Below are 17,007 nucleotides of genomic sequence, written 5' to 3'. Positions count from 1 at the left end.
CTCTCGTGTGGACTGCTTTGCTTATCTGCCGGGGCAAACCACCAAGAACTCCCATCGGCGCCCTCTTTTGCTCTTCTTTCCTGGTTTCTTTCTCGGCTTCCGTCTTAGCACTATACCCCAAGTGACCATTGCAGCACGCCCAGCTCTTTTCACACACCTCGCCTGCCACGACATCACCATGCCCAGCCCCCAACTGAGCAAGGTCCGGGCGGCCGCCGTTGATGGACGCCTCGCCAACCCCATCTACCGCCAGACCCAGCTCAAGAACCTCCACGACGCCCTGTCCAGGGAGACTGCCCGCATCGAGGCGGCCATCAGCAACGACAACCCCGACTACCACTCTGTCGACGTCCGACTCGAGACCCGCCTCGCCTTGCGCCTGCTGGGTGAGATCAGCACGGCCGTGAACCCCGAGCAAGCCCTCAAGGACGAGTATTCGATCGCCCGGGGGCAGGACTTTGCCAGCGGCAGACAGCCCTATGGCGTTGTCATCATCGAGGAGCCCGCGCCCCATGCGTTTCTGTACAGCCTCGTCTCTGCCCTGGCCCCCGCCATCGCAGAGGGCAACACCGTCATAGTCCAGATGAAGGGCAACTCGCTCCTACAGACTCCCGCCTTGGTGTTCCAAATTGTCGCCGCCGCGCTCGACAAGGACGTGTTCGCCGTGGTGCACGATGAGCTGGACAGCGAGGATATCGGCCACCGGCACCTACGGGTCGTCCAAAATGGCAGCACACTGTCCTCTTCTTCTCCCACAACCTCCAGGACGCCGACACTCTCCTCCGACCCATCGGCCCGCACAGTCGCCATTGTCGAGCGGGACGCAGACGTGCAAGCAGCGGCCGACGCCCTGGTCGCTGCCCGCTTCAGCCTCGGCGGACGCAGCCCGTACGCGCCTGACCTGGTCCTGGTCAACGAGTGGGTGAAGCGGGACCTCATCATCGCCCTCTCCGCCAGCTCCGCGCGGTTTACGGCCGACTCCATCACTGCGAGTAAGAAGGGCAGGAAGCCGGCGGGCAGCGGCAAGTCGAGCGTCGCAGCCAAGGCGGTCGAGGAGGGATCGGCCACAATCATCTCGTCTAACCCCGAGGCCACGATTGTCGATGTGAGCAGCCGTCAGTCGGTGGTGCTCAGGAGCAAGATCTCGGAGCCGTGCTTGGTGCTGCACTCGGTGACGAGCATGGACGATGCGATTGACACTGCGCCAAGGTCAGTTGTTTTGACATCAAAATAATGTGGACCAGGTGCTGACAAGGAGATTAAAAAAAAACAGACACGGCACACTAGCTGCAACATACGTTTTCAGTAAGCCAGACCCGGCGAAGTACATTGGCCAGTTTGTGGATACGAGCATCGTCTTTGTCAACCAGATCCCTCTACAGATACTATGTAAGCAACCCTTTTCCGTCTCGACCAACCAGTCCCAATCTCCACCTGGGCCGTCCAATGCTAATCCTGCGTTCACCTCCAAAGTCGGCCCCATGACACCCGCCACGACCTCGTACAATGTCGCCCTCTCCACGCCCTATCCGACCATCCTCTTCTCCCTCCCCAAGCCCCAGCACATTGTCCCCACAGTGCTGTCAAAAACAATCGCCTCGATCATGAGCAACCCGCACTCGACGGCCGTCGTGCTCGACCCCAAGGCCCTGCCGCCAGTTAAGAGGCTCAAGAACAGGCTCGCGCTGGGCTTCTTCGAGCAGGGCATCGTCACGGGCGGGGTGATCCTGCTGAGCGTGGTGCTGTCGTGCACGGGCTGGGTGGGATGGTATGCGTTCCGGACGGCCAAGGCACGGCTGTTGTGAGGATGGTTGAGAGCTCTTTTGTCCCGGTTTTCTTCTTAATTCCTAGGCTGCTATGTACAAGGCACACGTTGTAGACTAGACAGAGAGAGAGGATCATGAAAACATAACACAGTGGACCCTGAGACCCAAAGGATGAACTACTACCACCGGCCATGCGTGAGCAAAGTGATTCGTGATATCGTGCAAACCAAATCAGGATATCATTGGAACTTTTCCTTCCTTTCCTACATTCCTACATTATCCCCTCGACTGCTCTGACCGTGCCGCCGACGGGGGCGCCGACCTCGCCAGCTCCGTGAGGACCTGTATCAAGTTCTCCACGAGCGGCGGTTTAGACTTTGGCGGGTGGTTCTGGGACAGTATGTCGATGATGGCCTCCATCACGCCGTCCGGCTCGAACAGCGAGATGCGCTGGGTCGGCGGGCCTGCCGTCTCACCGCTGCTGCTGTTGCTGCTGTTGGCAAAGTCGGCCACCCGCTTCTGTATCGCCGGCGCCCCGCGGTCAAACTGGATGAACCGCTGGACTGCGCCGCTCTCGTCGTCATCGACCAGGACCAGGGGCCGCAGCCGCAGATCCTCACTGATCTGGCTGTGCTGCTGCTGTTGTTGATGCTGGTGATGTGAAGCCGGCGTGCTACCGTACATGCTCAAGTCGCCATTACTCCCTCCGCCGCCACCGCCACCACCAGCACTGCTGCTGTTGTTGTTGTTGTGATTCAACCCTCCCACCCGCTCACCAGCACCACCACCATCGCCCAGACTCTCCGCGTACATCATGCCATACACCCACAGCACGAGGCTAGCATGGAACACAATCACGGCCAGGGGCCCCTGGACGCGCATGCGCGACGCCGTCCTCGCGCACCGCAGGATCTGCCCGGCATGCCAGACGGCCTTGCGCGCCCCCTCGGAGCGCATCCACTCGAGCACGACGGCGTCGTACGCGAGCCGGCTCTGCTCGGCCCCCTCCATGCCCGCGAACCGCAGGATGTCCTCAAAGGGCGCGTGGATGTGCAGGGCTATGTGCTCGGCGCGCATGAGCACCGTCATGCAGTGCGAGTGGCTGACCGAGGCGGGCACGTCGTCGAGGGACAGGCGGAAGCGGGCCAGGAGCTTGACGAGCTCCTCGTGCCGCGAGAAGAGCAGGTAGCTGTTCCAGCGCTGGGGGCGGGACCGCTTCTGCAGCGACGCGAGCTGCAGGTATTCCCAGGCCAGGCGCCAGACGACCGACAGGTACGCCATGGACGCGGTGAGTACGTCGGTCGGGAGGTGCCATGTCGGGTTGTCGATGCAGTCGGCGATGGTGAGGGCCGAGGAGGAGGAGGAGGCAGTGTTGCTGTGGTTATTGTTGTTGTTGGCTACGGCAGAAGAAGCAGGAGCAGAAAGGCCATTTGGTGGGGAAGTATGTTGTTGTTGCTGTTGATGTTGGTGCTGCTGCTGGGTAGGCAGGAAAGCCGTCTTCCAGCGGTCTTTGTTGGACGCGGACCACAGCTCGCCCGAGCAGGGCAGCTCGACGACCACCTCGGCGTACGAGACGAGCGGGTTGATCATGAGCGCGAGCGACGAGTCCGTGTCGTGCTGGAACATGCGGAACGCGAGGCGCTTGAACGACTCCTGCGCGACCCAGTCCCTCCACTTGTGCTCGAGCGTGGCGCCCTCGTCGTCCCGCCACAGCCTCACCTCGGTGTACCCGGAAGGCCGGAACCGCGCGTTGCGCCGCAGCATCGTCAGCAGCGGCTGCATGAAGCTCTCGGCAATCTCGACCTTGCGGCTGTGCCCGCTCCAGATGGCCGTCTCGAGGCTGATCATCCACGCCTGGGAGAGCTCGAGGTCGCGTGTGGTCGAGTTGTCTCTTTCCCACTGAAGATGTTTGTTAGTCGTTTGTAGGATAAGGACTGAGAAGAATCAGCTTACATGTTTTGGCACAGCTCCTCGTACGCACTCCTGGATCGCGGAGCCCAGCTTGATGAGCGCTGGGTCCGACGTCAAGACCGCACCAGCCGCGGCCATGGCAGCGAGGAGCTCGGCCTTCTTGTCGTTGGGGTTGAAGGACGGGAGGTGTATGAACGAGTCGGCGCGCACCACCACCGACGACACGTAGTAGTGTATCAGGGCATCGAGCAGCTCGATCGACGGGAACGAGGCGACCGCCCGGCTCAGGTTCTCGGGCCGGCAGTTGTCCACGACCAGGGTCAGGATCTTGTCGCGCGCGTTGAGGCTGAGCGGCTTAGTCGTGAGCCGGCGCGAGACGGCAATCTTGGACGCCGCCGTCGTCGAGGTCTGGCCGTCCTTGTCTGCGGGCAGCGACAGGTTGTGCTCCTCGGCGCTGGCGTGGTCGTGTGCGTTGGGCTGGAACTTCCAGTACGAGTTGCGGAACGCGTTGCTGCTGGGGATCCGGCTCGCGTGCTGGCTGCCGCCGCCCAGGTCGGCACTGGCGCTGGCGCTCGGCGGGTTGTCCGGCAGGGCCTGCGGCGTGTGGTTCGTGCCGCTGTCGCTGGCAATCTCAAAGGGCAGGTTGGTGTTGTACGAGTTGAGAAAATGCAGGTCGATGTCGTCGAGGTCCATGCTGGCTCCCATGTTCATGTGGCCAGCAGCGCCCATGGGCGTCCAGGTCCCGGATGCGCCGCTGATGTCGAAGAAGCCATTCGAGAAGTACGGCGTCGTCATGAAGCCCATCCCTGGCTCACCCGGGTGATCCTGGTGGTGGTAAGGGCCTCCATTGTGCATGTCGGGGCCCTGGTCGAGGACGGGCGGAGCCATTGCCGGAGCAGGAGGTGGTGGAGGAGGGGGAGGAGGGAGGCGCTGCTGCCATGACAGGCCGTCGAGAGAGTTGTTGCTGGCATGCATTGCATCGATCGAGTGTCTCGGGGTCGTTGCAGAGAGAAGGCCTCTGCCGTCCCCCATCTGGTGGTCATGATGTGGAGGTAGGATGCCTGGTAGCGGCGGGCTCATGTTTGTCTTTGCAGCCATGGTATCGACCTCGATCTCGTGGTCGGCATGCTGCGGGCGAGGCGACCTGCTGTCAGCCCGTGGGCCGCCGTGCTGTTGTTGCTGCGTCTGGTCAACGCCGTCTATGTCGTCCAGGCCAGGCGGGATAGACCAGACACAATCGAGGCCGCGATCTACACAGCGACGACAGGGCTTTTCCTCAGAGCACCGGAGGTGGCACGAGGCACAGGTCTTGCAGGCAGTCGAGACTCGGCCAGGCCCAGCAGAGGCACGGCGGCCATTGACAGCACCTAGGCTGTCTCCGCGGTCTTGGACGTCATGGGCAGCCACATGGCGCTTGAGAAGGTCACTACGAGGAAGGGGGACAGCCACGCCCTAGAGTTAGCTAGGCTCGGTTGGGGCCGGTGGTGGAGGGCGTGATGGGCGATCGCGATGAAGAGATAAGACATTTGAGTGAGGGCAAAAAAGGTACTTACGCTCGGCCGAATGACTTGGAGCAGATGCGGCATGGGTAGGGCTTGGACTGGGTGTCTGGAGACGGGATTGTACAATTAGCATCGCATTGTTTTTCTACACGGGTCTATCTGCACATCAACAATGCCTTGACGGGACAGCCACAAGATAGCCGAGATAAGACAACGGCAAAGACATAGACATACGAGAGCGGACGTGGCGGGCAAGGTGGTCGACTCGCTTGTACTTCTTCTTGCAGGTGCCGCACTGGAAGAGCGGCCCCGGGGCAGGCGCCGCAGGAGCAGAGTCGGTGGCAGCGACAATGGAGGACGGGTCAGAGGCCAGCGAGGGGTCCATGCCGGGCCGGACGCTCAGACGAGCATCGCCAGATGGTGGTGCGAGGCTGGCGAGACGTGGTCGCGGTCGCGGTGGAGGAGTCGCAGGAGCAGAGGGAGGGAGAGGGAGAAGGGATGTGGAGGAGGTGGAGGAGCAGGGCAGCAGCAGGAAAAAGAGACACGCAGGGTCCTGTGTGTTTGGTGTGGCCTGGGGGAACAAACCGCGAGGGGTAACTGGCACGAGGGGAACGAAGGGCGCCGGGTCTGGGGCAGATCTGGCCGGGCCTCTGGGGTTCCCGTCTGGGGGGTCTGGGGCCGCTGCGGGGGAAGCTCCACCTGCTGAAATTATGGGAGCCACTAGTGCCCCAGACCAGGGCCATTTCAGGATTAGCGCCGCCGAAGGCCTGGAACACGGGTGTGGGGTCTCCGCGGCTGCTGACGTAAACACCCAGCATCGGGGCACGGCAACTCATGAGCTCCGCTCTCCACTCTGGGCCGAGTCCCCTCCTCCACCTCCCGAGATGCGACACACCCACCAGCTCCGTTCCTGCCGGGCGCTCGGTTGGGCCTGCATTGCCACCTGGGGATTTCTCCATGGCTGTTCTGCAACGCCGCACGGATGTATGCCAGGTCGGACACGCGTAGATTCCCAATCGACAGCCCTTCAAGCAGCTCGTCTTGCCATCTTTAGATCCCCTGGCCTGTCTCTCAACCGCCAGCCAGTATCCACCAGCAACCAACTCCAAAGGCACTGGTATCGTTAGACCCAAAGCCCGCCATCACAGAGACATACACATCATGGGTAAGTTGATTTTGACAAGAGCCCCGGCCAGGCACACACACGCCGCCACCAAAGACACAAAAACACAAAGACTGACTCTCTGTTTCCACCTCCGCAGCTCCCCTCACACCTGTGCACTTCTTCTCACATGGCTCCACCATGATGCTGGGCGAGGAGTCGGAGGCGGCCGACTATTGGAAAAAGGCCGGCGACGCGGCCCTCGCCAACAACATCAAGGGCGTCGTCATGATGGGCGCCCACTGGGACGCGCTCGGCGAGGGCGTCGAAGTCGCCACGACGGTCAACCCGGGCAAGTCGCCCGTCGCCTACGTCCACCCGTCCAAGTACGCCGACTACAAGCTCGTGCCCGACATCGAGGGCGCCCACAAGTGCATCGCCCTCCTGCGCGCCGCGGGCATCGAGGCCAACGAGAACCCAAACTTTGAGTGGATCCACGACACCTACCTCATCCTCATCCGCATGTTCCCCGCAGGTTGCCCGCCCACGGTGCTCATCTCGATGAACTTCCGCTTCGACCCCCACCTGCACATGCGCGTCGGCGACGCCGTCCGCGACCTGCGCAAGGAGGGCTACCTCATCATCGGCTCCGGTGGCGCCGTTCACAACCTCTGGCGCAACCGCTGGCGCCCCATGCTGCGCTACTCGGACAACTTTGCGCAGGAGGTCCCGCCGGAGCCCTGGGCCCTCGAGTTCCGCCAGTCGGTCGAGGACGTCATGGCCAACAACTCGGGGCCCCAGCTGCGGAGGGCCATGACGCGGCTCATGAAGCACCCGCAGTACCGGGATGCGCACGGCACCGACGACCACTTCATGGCGGCCCTGTTCGTGGCGGGGGCGGCTGGTGACGAGGAGGATACCGGGTCTTATGGCGAGCTGAAGGCCGAGACGTGGGAGTTGACAAACATGTGCAACAGCCAGTTTACCATTGGCTCGTGGCCGAAGACGCTGGCTACGGCGGCGGCATAGGCTTGCCGACTAGATTTGGTTGTTTTGCTTTGCCTGTCGATAGTGTAATATCCTAGCGCCTTGCTCATCTTGACCCTGTCACATTGACCTGTCACTGCATGTTGTGTTCTAGCTGGATGGCATAAAGAGTTTTGCATGCTTTGTTTCATCATTTGAGAGTCAAGGTCCATCCTGTAATCAATGATGAATGTGCAAAAGATTGGGGATGAGACATGATAACTAGACCTGTTTTAATTTTTGCTTTTCAAATAAAGACCTACGTTGGCAGTGACGCAAGTTTCACAACCGCAAAGAATGTCCCCAAGACCAATACACGTGTTTTCAAATGTCACGTGCTCTTCTATTCTCTATGCTAATTACAAACATGGCTCGCCAACATCGTGCCCGATCTACGCCTTCGGAATGACTGGCAGCGTGACATAGTTCTCCAGACCGCCGCCAAAGCAGATATTGTTGACGCCCTGGAACACCTCTGGCGACCGGTCGTTCTTGTCCTCGTGCGTAAAGATGCCGCTGCCCTGGGTATCGCCCGACGCGACCTCGAACACGATGCGCCCGCCCTTCTCGGCGACGACCTGCGTAGGCCACACCTCAATGTCGACGCCGTAGATGTCGCCCTGTACGACCTTTTGCACGTCGCTGCTCGCGTAGTCCCGGTGTGGGAGGTATGCCCTGTGCTTGGGGCTCTCGGTGTTGACCTTGCGCAGGGACACGCGCAGCCACCCTTTTGTCAGCGGGACGGGGTCGCCCGCCGTGCCCGTGTAGAAGATCTCCTTCCCGTCGGGGCCAAAGTAGCGCAGCGTGACGAACAGGTCGATGTCGCTGGGCGTGGGCCCGTCCGGATCCGGGGTGACCGAGACGTTGAGGTGTGCCACGACGTGGCCCGTGATTTCCGTCTCCTCCTCAAAGGGGGCTGTCGAGAACTGGACAAACTTCTGGTCCTTCATCGTGCCCAGGGCCCGGTACGAGACCTTGCGCTTCGTGTCGGTGGGCTTGGGCTTGTCGGTGGCAGAAAGGCCCAGGTCGGGCGTAAGGTAGAAAGGCGTGTACTGCGTCCGGGGGATGGGCCAGGCAGTCTCCTCGCGGCGCTCGTACACCTTTTCGGCCTCGGCGTCGTTGAAGCCGACATTGCCTTTCCTCAGCACCAGCGAGACGGGCGCGACCTTGCCCTCCTGGGACCAGCCCACGCGGTCCTCGCCCTTGAGGAACGCGTCCAGGAAGCTGCGCTGGATCTCGACCTCCTCCTTGTAGTAGAAGGGCAGGTCGTGGCGGCCCGTGATCATGCGCAGGTACTTGAACCTGCTGCCCGCGTGGACGTAGCCCTCGATGTTGCCGCGCAGGTGCAGCAGGATGCCGCCCCAGTTGCCGACGCTGAGCAGGGGCACCTGGATGTCCCCCATGTCGTACTCCTTGCTGGCATAGTAGGCGTCGTCGCGGAAGCGGTTCTGCGCGTTGTCGATCGTCTGGTCCTGCCGGTTCGCGGCGAGCTCCTCTTCGGGCAGGTCGCCCTCGATCGTGTCGGGACCCCATTTGTTCGCGTTGCGGCCCGGACGGCCGTACTGGTTCGTAATGACCTGCCGGTTCCACCAGAAGCGGATGAAGCCGTCCGACAGGATGCCGCCGTGCCGGCACCGGTCGCGGTAGTAATCCGACATGCCCTCCCAGGGGACGATGGCGGAGAGGCCCTTGGGCTGGCGTGCGGCCACGCGCCACTGGGAGCCCGCGTAGTACGAGATGCCCAACAGGCCGACCTTGCCCGTCGACCAGGACTGCTCCGAGGACCACTCGACCACGTCAAAGAAGGCCTCTGAGGTGCCGCGTGACATGGTGTCGAGCAGGCCGGGCGATTGGCCCAGGCCGCGCTCGTCGGCGCGGACTACAGCATAGCCGGCGGCCGTCCAGAAGCCGGGGTCGGGCGTCTCCCAGGCGGCGTGGGCAGACTTGTGCTCGGGGTTGACTTCGGAGAAGGACTTGGGGTGGAAGCTACGGGACGACAAACACTGTGTCAGCTCATTCTTCGGACTTCAAATTCAACGATGCATCATTCATGCGGGGAATGATGACATACTCCTGGTACCAGATGTCCTTGCCATAAGGACCATATGTCACGAGTACAGGCACGGGCTCGGAAGTCTTGGGCCGGTAGACATTGCAGCGGACGACGCCACGACGGCCTTTGAGTGGCACCGAGACGTCCTTCTCCAAGACGTAGGGGAAGGATGTCTCGTCCACGACGCGCAGGTCGCGAATCTCGTTGGGCATGGCGATGGCTGCTGATCGCTTGTGTGGGTTGAAGTCTCCGATTAAGCAATGACACACAAGAAGTAAGGTGAGGACAACTGAGCACAGAGATGTGAATAAGCCAGAAGTGAAATCAAAATGATCAAGGAGGAACTTGGCAGCAACGACAATGACGGAATGCGGGTGCCTTGTCTAAGTCCCAAAAAGTCCAGAGGACCCCTCAGTCGAGCTTCGGCACGGGCCAGAGCTACTCCTTCCGACTCTTCGGCTCGCGCTCGAGCTACAGGGGATGGACCCCTCTTTCTCCTCTTCTTCTCCGACTCCCCCACTAGCAGTTCTCCTCCACTTTCCCCAACTCGCCCGCGCGGGGCCGACGTCCCGAGTGCAACAACACCGTGGCAGTACTCTGGTCACGGGCAACCAAGTTGACCTGAGACAGTCACGAGGAGCCGCTCTGTGCATCTAGATCGAGAGCCTGGGCGATACAGATGCCGATACGGCCGCTCTCGAGGTGGCGTTGCGGGGAAACGTATCGGCGGCACGGTGCTAAGCGGCCCGACTGGCGGCGCCTCTTTATCCCCATTGAATGTGCCTGTGAGCTGTGTGCAAGATCTTTGCCGTGAAAGCTTATTCCCAATAAATCCAATCGTCAGAGTGGCCACACCAGTCTTCTCCTCTCTGCAATCTGACTTCTCGCACTTTTTGATTCAGATCCCTGTCGGTGCCTGCATACACTCCCGAGAAGCACGACATGGCGACCACGGATAAGCCTCTCAAGGTCCTGGTCGTGGGCGGCGGTACGTATTTGCCATCAGAGTAAGCTACGTTGCAGTTCTGCTCGCTGACAGGATGACTTGCAGGTATCGGCGGCCTTATGGCTGCCACCGTGCTCCGACACCAGGGCCACGACATCACAGTGAGTGGCGCGCTACGTTATCCCTAAGCGTCGCGAACTGATGCTAACTCTACCGAACCAGATCTTTGAGCGCACTCAGCTCGCCCAAGAGACGAGCGCGGCTGTCCACATCGCGCCAAACGCATACGGCCTGCTCAAGCGTTTTGGACTCGTGCCCGAGGACATTGGCGCCAACCCAGTCAAAGGGGTGAGTTTGCGAGCGGCCGAGTCCACTTACTCTGGCGGGGTTCAACAAGTGCGCTTAGTCGCTGACCTTCACGAGTGACTGCAAGTTTAGGTGACGGAATGGGACGTCCACGGCAACATCAAGGCCGACATCGACACCTCCCGAGGGGCAGGTCTGTGGCAGCACGTAAGGAACCAGATATGCAATTTGCAAAGCCTGGAATCACCATTGACTGACCCGGATACGCTTTTGACAGCCGTGGGTCCTTACTCATCGCGTGGGCTTGCACACAGCCCTCCAAGACCTCGCGACCGGCGCCAAAGGGCCCAACAAGCCCGCCATTCTCAAGACGGGATGCCGCGTAATGCAAGTCGACGCCGAGGCCGGCACTATCACGTTCGAAGATGGTACCACGGCCTCTGGTGACCTGATCATCGGTGCTGACGGCGTCAGCGTAAGTTTGCTTCCTCCTCCGCATCATTCCCGCGATCATCACCTATTCCGACTTTTAACTCACCGTCCTTCGCTTCAGTCCGTCACCCGCAAGGTCGTTGCCGGCGAGCACATCAAGCCGCGCGGCTCGGGAAAGAGCGCGTTCCGGTTCCTCGTGCCACATGACAAGATCCGCGCCGTGCCCGAAGCAGAGCCGTTCACGCGCAGGGAGGGCATCATGAATTTGTGGATCGGTGGCAACCGGCGCCTCATCATGTACCCGTGTAACAGGAACACGATGATGAACTTTGTCGCGATCCACCCGAGCGAGGAGTCGTCCGCCAAGGGCGAGGGTGAGTTGATGTTTTGAACCACGATCCGACGTGATTTTGTGGACCATGGCTGATGTGTACGGGAATACGACCAGACTGGAGTCGAGGAGGCAGCAAGGATGCCCTGCTGGCGACGTACAAAGACTTCCCGCCTGCGGTCCAGGCCCTGCTGAGCCTCGTCGACGGCGAGTCTGTCAAGGCCTGGACACTGTTCGACATGGAGCGGATAAAGAACTGGTACAATGGCAAGGCCGTGCTTCTCGGCGACGCCGCCCACCCATTCCTGCCACGTAAGTCCGACGCTCGTCCTGCAGGGCATATCCAGTGTGCCTTTCACTAACAAGTGTGACGTATAGACCAGGGACAAGGAGGTATGATCGCTCCAGAGTGAGGATACTGTGGTAACGATCAAGTACTAACCGAGTGACATAGCGGGAGTCGCCATGGAAGATGCCGTCGCCCTGTCGGCTCTCTTGCCATTAGGCGTCACCCCTGAGGATATTCCTGAGCGTCTTGCCCTCTACCAGAAGCTCCGTGATGAGCGAGCGCACCGGATTCAGGAGATCTCGCGAATGATGGGCGAGGACATGGACGAGGAGGCCCGCAAGAACTTTGACAGTAAGTCGATATTCGGCATCGCGCTCCCCAGAAATGTGGTCTTTTTTCATTTTTTGCTCACTCGCGCTCCTCCTTCCGCAGTGTTCAAGTTTACTGCCTACAACTATGGCCACGACGAGTGGCACAACTCGACCGCAGCCCTCCGCAAGCTCCTCGCCACGCGCAACGGGCCCGTCCACATGCGCCTGCCCGTCTCCTTTGGTCCCATGATCAGCCCACGCCAGAACCCATACCTCTCTAACCCATCTGACCCGTCCTCCTCGCCACCACCACCCAAAGTCACAACCACGACCGTCCGCTTCAAGACCTCCGCGACTTACCTCCGCGGCCTGCTCCCCAACAACACAGACTTCTCCTTTGCGGCACCCGGGTCCGTCGCCCAGGCGAGTTTCATCACCATCGAGCTCGACAACCTCGCCTGGCTCGGCGGGACGGGGTACAACGTGTTCGGGCTGTACGTGCACGGGGTCAAGTACCAGAAGCCTGGCGTGCCTGGCCCTCCCACCGTGGGCACCTTCCTGCCTGTCCTGTTCGAGTCTGCGGCCGATCCGATCACCACGGGACGCGAGGAGCTGGGGATGCCCAAGGTCTTTGCGGATGTTGTGGTCACGAGAGATGGCTCGAGCGTGAGGACGGTATGTAGCTGGCGTGGACATAAGTTTGTCGATGTCAGCGCGTCTGGGCTTCAGCCATTCGATCCCTCGGCTGTGCCTCCCCCTGCTGCTGCACCGCTGGCTGTGAACGGTCATCCGGCAGGTGGTCCTCCTGGCGCGGGTGGCCCTCCTAACGGCGCCAGCAGCAGCGCGGGACCGAACGAGAAGCTGCTGGTGTACCGGTACGTGCCCGCGGTGGGGACGCCCGGGGAGGCCGACGCCGAGTATCCCGTGGTCATTGAGAATGGCATGGCCGTGGGGCCGCGGGATATCAAGACGGCGCTGCGGTCGGGCGAGGCGAGCGTCGCCTTTGACAAGGGCGCCTGGAAGTCGCTGCCGACGCTGCACCACATTGCCGAGAGGCTGGCGGAGCTGCCAATCTATGGTATCATCGAGGCCAAGGTGGAGGAGGGCACGGGGGTTGCTGCCTTTGACAAGGTCTCGAGGCTTGGCTGATGGAGGAACGAGGAGTGGGAGTCATGATGGAGCAGGAGAGGAGCCGTAAGCAATAAAGTCACAACCGAGAAGCATTTGATCTTTGTGTGTCATTGGGGATGATGATCGAGAGGCGTGAGTCAAAAGAAAACTCGAGTGGTGATTGTTCTATCTATCGGATCAAAGTTGTGTTCTCAAGATCATGACTCTGCGCCTTTAAAGGGGCAGCCCATATTCTTGGGAATGTCAAGGCCATATTGGCCGACCCCAGGTCTTCTCAGCTGCGGGCAGTCCATACTCTCGCATCCATCGGGTGTCCAAGATCTCGCTAGCAGTGAGGCGCTCACTAGGATTGAAGCGTAGAACCGCGCGGATCATCTCGAGCAGCGCGTCCCGCTCGTCATCGCTCATCTGCTCAGCCGCCTTCTCCACGTCGCTCAGCCCCTCGACGAACCACTCCAGGCGACGGTTTTCCTGTACGCAACTCTCAAAGCGCTCATCGAGTGTCAATTGGTAGCCCGGCTTGTGCGGCAGCGGGACGCCGTTGTCCAGCCATCCGGCACGCCGTTCTTGCGCGAGCTCGTCTTCCTGCTCGTCACCCGAAGGCAGGACCCCCCAGCGGTCCCACCACGCCTGCGGCAAGGGCCCCAACATGTGCATGGCCACATCGATCATGTTGCTCGGCCTCCAGAAGTAGCTACCCATGAGGCTGCAGCTGCTTAGGATGTGAAACAGGGTACACCCCAAGGTCCAAATGTCAGATGGTAGCCCGAGAGGCGTGCCGGCGGAAAGGAAGTGTAACTCGGGAGGTCGGACGCCCAATGGGGTTCCGGACCATGTACGAATGTGCTTTGATGGAAGAAAGGAGGTGCCCAGGTCAGCGATGACGAGCCGTGTTTCCTTGGTTGTCCAGTCTTTGGCGCCTTTGCCGAGCCAGATAAACGGGTACATGTGCGTGGGCTGGCTGCCGCCGCCGCCGCCTGGGAACAGCTCAGGCTTGGGCGCGCCGAACTGTTCATAGATTTGGTCCGTTGAGAGTGAATCTATGCTTGGATTTCTACTGGAGTCCATTCCGATCATGAGGTTGCCGACATGGAGATCGCCGTGGACGATGCCCATGCTGTGGAGGTACGCAACGGCGACTGCTAGCTGTGCAGCCAGCGACCTGGCTGGCTCGAGTCGGAGGTGTGCTCCCTCGTACAGGGCGAGGCGGAGGGAGCATCGATGCAAGCTGAACACGAGGCAGTGGTGCTTGCCGTTGGGCCCGTCGATGCTGAAGCTGTCTAGGGGCAACGAAAAGAGATGGCGGCCGACGCCCTGTGAGGCAGAAGGTGACTGGGAGGCTTCAGCCAACTGTTTGACGGCAGCTTTTTCCTCTTGCGAAATGTCATGGGCTTCATCTTGCGCAGTGCAGATCTTAAGGGCGACATGCCGGCCACGTTGCGTGTCCCTTGCCATCCAAACCGTCGAGCCGCCACCCCATCCAAGCTTGTGGACAACACGGTAGCGACCGCACTGGAAGGTGTCGCCGATGACGACGGGATGATAGCCGCCCGGTCTGTAGTGGCGCGGTGACTCGCACTCGTCAAGCAGGTATGGGTGGAGGTACAGGTCGGAGTTGGCGTTGCCGCTGCTGTTGCTGCTGTGTCTGGCCATGGCGCGCTTCGGCATGTGTGGCCTGCGCAAGAGCATGCGAGGGAACGAGTAGAGTCGGCAAGCCATAGTTGGTTATTTGAACACAGCTAGTCACATATGAGGCGGCTGGACAGCCAGATGGAATGCAGATGTGTTAAACGAGTGTATTGTGAAGGCGCGTGGCGAAGCCCCACAAGAGAGAGCCAACAAGACTAGGAAAGAAAAAATGCGCGCAGAAACAAGCAAGCCAAGCAAGACCAACACCAAACCAACCAACAAATAGCCCTCTACACACCGCTGACTTTCCCGTCCACGGCACCTGCCGACACCAGCCTGCCGTGGGCGGTGGCCCTATCCCAGTGACCGTGCGTTCCCTGCCTTACTCCCCACCTCCCGCATAGCCAACTGCAAGCATCACCCATTCCACTACACAAACTCGGCATTTGGCGTCAGCCTCAGTCTTCCTCCCAAGGCACCACCACCAGACCCCTATCCCCATCAGGCCACACTCGCTCATCACCCCACTTCAGATCGCTGTCCTTCCTGATGGCCCTGGCAAAGATTGGCTCGTCCAGTTCCTTCCGCTGGGTTTTGTTTTTGACGTAGCCGTGGGATGTCAGATGCTCCCCTTGTCGCTCAAGATAGCGCGTCTTGAAAGAAAAGGTGAAGTGCTCCCCTCTCTTGTCAATTTGCACCTCTCCGCCTATCATAGTGGAGAAATGGAAACCGGCTCTGTTCCAGTCGCGTGCGCAATTAGCCTCATAGCAGAATGTCGTAGCCAGGTCTGATTTCCAACGCTTGAGAGTCTTACCGCACAAAGATCTTCGTGATTTGCTTGTCCTCTTTCGTGAGATGGGCGTCCTCGAATTTGGCTTGACATGCCGCTTGGTATGCGAGTAGTTGGAGTGCTTTGTGGTCAACCCGCGGAACCTCTTTCCGGAAGACAAATTTGATAGCCTTCATTACCGACATGATGGGCGATCAATCAGAATATTGCTGGACGTTAGCAAGTCAATCAGATGCTCGGGATCGGCTTGTCAATGTCGTATTCCGCTCATTTCTAGCGTTTGGGACGCTGGATGATATACATAATCCCGCTTCTTTGTTCATGTACCGTGATGGCAAAATGGTAGAGCCATCGACGTATTCATTCTTTGTTGTCTCATCCCTGTGGTCTCTGAGCTATGCTCCCTTAGTTTAATTCTTTGCCAGACGATTTCGTGACCACCATTCCCAGTGAAGGTCACTGGACAGAGTCGCCAACTCGATCATTCCTCGTGACGGGAGTGGGTTATCAGCAATGAGATGAGATCAAAGAAAGTAGTGATCCCGATGCTCAATATTTGATTGTGCGTTCTTCAAGCTTGGTCGTGACTTGGAATGGTAGTGGATGATGGCTCGTAGGTCTCATGGAGGTCAAAGGCAGCGAACCAACTTCATTGCTGGATGAGCTCGTGTTCAGGCGCCACTTGCTGTTTTTGTTCGTTCGAGGAGAGGACTGCGGCTCAGGAGTACACAAGACTAGAGTCAAATGAAGAAATCACCTATCAACTCGATGCACAAAGAGAACTCGTGGTCAGCCCTGCCCATGAAAGCGTCTGTTGATACACACAAGACATGTCACTATTTACATTCCACTGAAAAGCTTTGAGCGGCATGCACTGCCGGGACACGCGTTGGACTGCGCCTTTTGCCATAATCATCTACCACATGCATGGGCCCCGGTATGCTGCTGAGGAAGCAATCAACACTTCTGACGAACCTGCCTGTATCAAACGCAATACATGCTTTGTTCCTCACGTAGAACAGGGCGCGCTTATGTGACCGATCCCTGTTCCCAGCAAAGTCAAATGTGAGATGCTTTGACGCAGGCAGCCGGGGAGCCGGGAAGCCTTCATGTTGGCGCTTGCCATTCAAACCAACACCTGCCGCCAGCATGGAAATGACCACGGGACAGCCTAGCCCGCCTCCCAACATGCCCGCCCATTCCAGGCCAAGAATGTTGGCCCACCAAATGATACTTGCTGAGACTCATGACAAGGCGAGCGCGAGGCTCATCGATCCACTCTAACCGTCAAGATGTGGCCGGCAAGGATGTTCTTGCCCGGTTCCTTTGGTCCTCGGAGCTACATGCCTGTGATAAACACGGCGGGCTTCATGCCAGTGCATTTGAGGCATATGGTATCCCTGGAACACATCTCCGCACAGGACGTCGCCAACAAAGACGTTGTTTGTCGAGCGGCATTCTTCAGGAATCGGGGCGGGTACT

The 17,007-nt window shown here is 59.8% G+C and overlaps 7 protein-coding genes across 7 annotated transcripts; 3 read left to right on the top strand and 4 right to left on the bottom strand.

Annotated features, from left to right (window-relative positions):
• Positions 1-178: 178 nt before the first annotated feature.
• On the top strand, positions 179-1,805 carry B0I36DRAFT_255202 (Aldehyde/histidinol dehydrogenase; the record flags this gene model as incomplete). The annotated part of the gene is made up of 3 exons (XM_046150863.1): positions 179-1,209; positions 1,274-1,389; positions 1,474-1,805. 3 exons carry the CDS (start codon positions 179-181, stop codon positions 1,803-1,805), a joined length of 1,479 nt encoding a protein of 492 aa, XP_046005563.1.
• Positions 1,806-2,042: 237 nt separating this feature from the next.
• B0I36DRAFT_436521 (uncharacterized protein) lies at positions 2,043-5,625 on the bottom strand (the record flags this gene model as incomplete). Its single annotated transcript, XM_046162828.1, has 4 exons — positions 5,414-5,625; positions 5,231-5,285; positions 3,720-5,103; positions 2,043-3,665 (listed from the first exon to the last, which is right to left on the bottom strand). The coding sequence occupies exons 1-4, from the start codon at positions 5,562-5,564 to the stop codon at positions 2,043-2,045; spliced, it is 3,213 nt and encodes a 1,070-aa protein (XP_046005562.1). The 5' UTR covers positions 5,565-5,625.
• A 533-nt stretch (positions 5,626-6,158) lies between these two features.
• On the top strand, positions 6,159-7,536 carry B0I36DRAFT_299533 (Extradiol ring-cleavage dioxygenase, class III enzyme, subunit B). Its single transcript, XM_046151982.1, has 2 exons — positions 6,159-6,344; positions 6,442-7,536. The coding sequence occupies exons 1-2, from the start codon at positions 6,341-6,343 to the stop codon at positions 7,308-7,310; spliced, it is 873 nt and encodes a 290-aa protein (XP_046005561.1). The 5' UTR covers positions 6,159-6,340; the 3' UTR covers positions 7,311-7,536.
• Positions 7,537-7,676: 140 nt separating this feature from the next.
• Positions 7,677-9,572, bottom strand: B0I36DRAFT_299531 (X-Pro dipeptidyl-peptidase protein; the record flags this gene model as incomplete). The annotated part of the gene is made up of 2 exons (XM_046151981.1): positions 7,677-9,293; positions 9,379-9,572. 2 exons carry the CDS (start codon positions 9,570-9,572, stop codon positions 7,700-7,702), a joined length of 1,788 nt encoding a protein of 595 aa, XP_046005560.1. The 3' UTR covers positions 7,677-7,699.
• Positions 9,573-10,302: 730 nt separating this feature from the next.
• Positions 10,303-13,124, top strand: B0I36DRAFT_355783 (uncharacterized protein; the record flags this gene model as incomplete). The annotated part of the gene is made up of 10 exons (XM_046157470.1): positions 10,303-10,348; positions 10,412-10,467; positions 10,529-10,654; positions 10,745-10,819; positions 10,890-11,087; positions 11,166-11,418; positions 11,493-11,687; positions 11,754-11,768; positions 11,830-12,015; positions 12,097-13,124. The coding sequence occupies 10 exons, from the start codon at positions 10,303-10,305 to the stop codon at positions 13,122-13,124; spliced, it is 2,178 nt and encodes a 725-aa protein (XP_046005559.1).
• Positions 13,125-13,257: 133 nt separating this feature from the next.
• Positions 13,258-14,560, bottom strand: B0I36DRAFT_338941 (kinase-like domain-containing protein). The gene has a single exon (XM_046155848.1). It carries the CDS (start codon positions 14,220-14,222, stop codon positions 13,350-13,352), a length of 873 nt encoding a protein of 290 aa, XP_046005558.1. The 5' UTR covers positions 14,223-14,560; the 3' UTR covers positions 13,258-13,349.
• A 633-nt stretch (positions 14,561-15,193) lies between these two features.
• B0I36DRAFT_369528 (uncharacterized protein) lies at positions 15,194-15,710 on the bottom strand (the record flags this gene model as incomplete). The annotated part of the gene is made up of 2 exons (XM_046159791.1): positions 15,194-15,470; positions 15,550-15,710. 2 exons carry the CDS (start codon positions 15,708-15,710, stop codon positions 15,194-15,196), a joined length of 438 nt encoding a protein of 145 aa, XP_046005557.1.
• Positions 15,711-17,007: the final 1,297 nt, after the last annotated feature.

Source organism: Microdochium trichocladiopsis, assembly GCF_020744255.1.
Source record: "Microdochium trichocladiopsis strain MPI-CAGE-CH-0230 chromosome Unknown B0I36scaffold_13, whole genome shotgun sequence".
Classification (NCBI taxonomy): Eukaryota; Fungi; Ascomycota; class Sordariomycetes; order Xylariales; family Microdochiaceae; genus Microdochium; species Microdochium trichocladiopsis.
The sequence above is the reverse complement of the archived record's forward strand: the minus strand, read 5'-3'. Positions and strand labels throughout refer to the sequence as shown.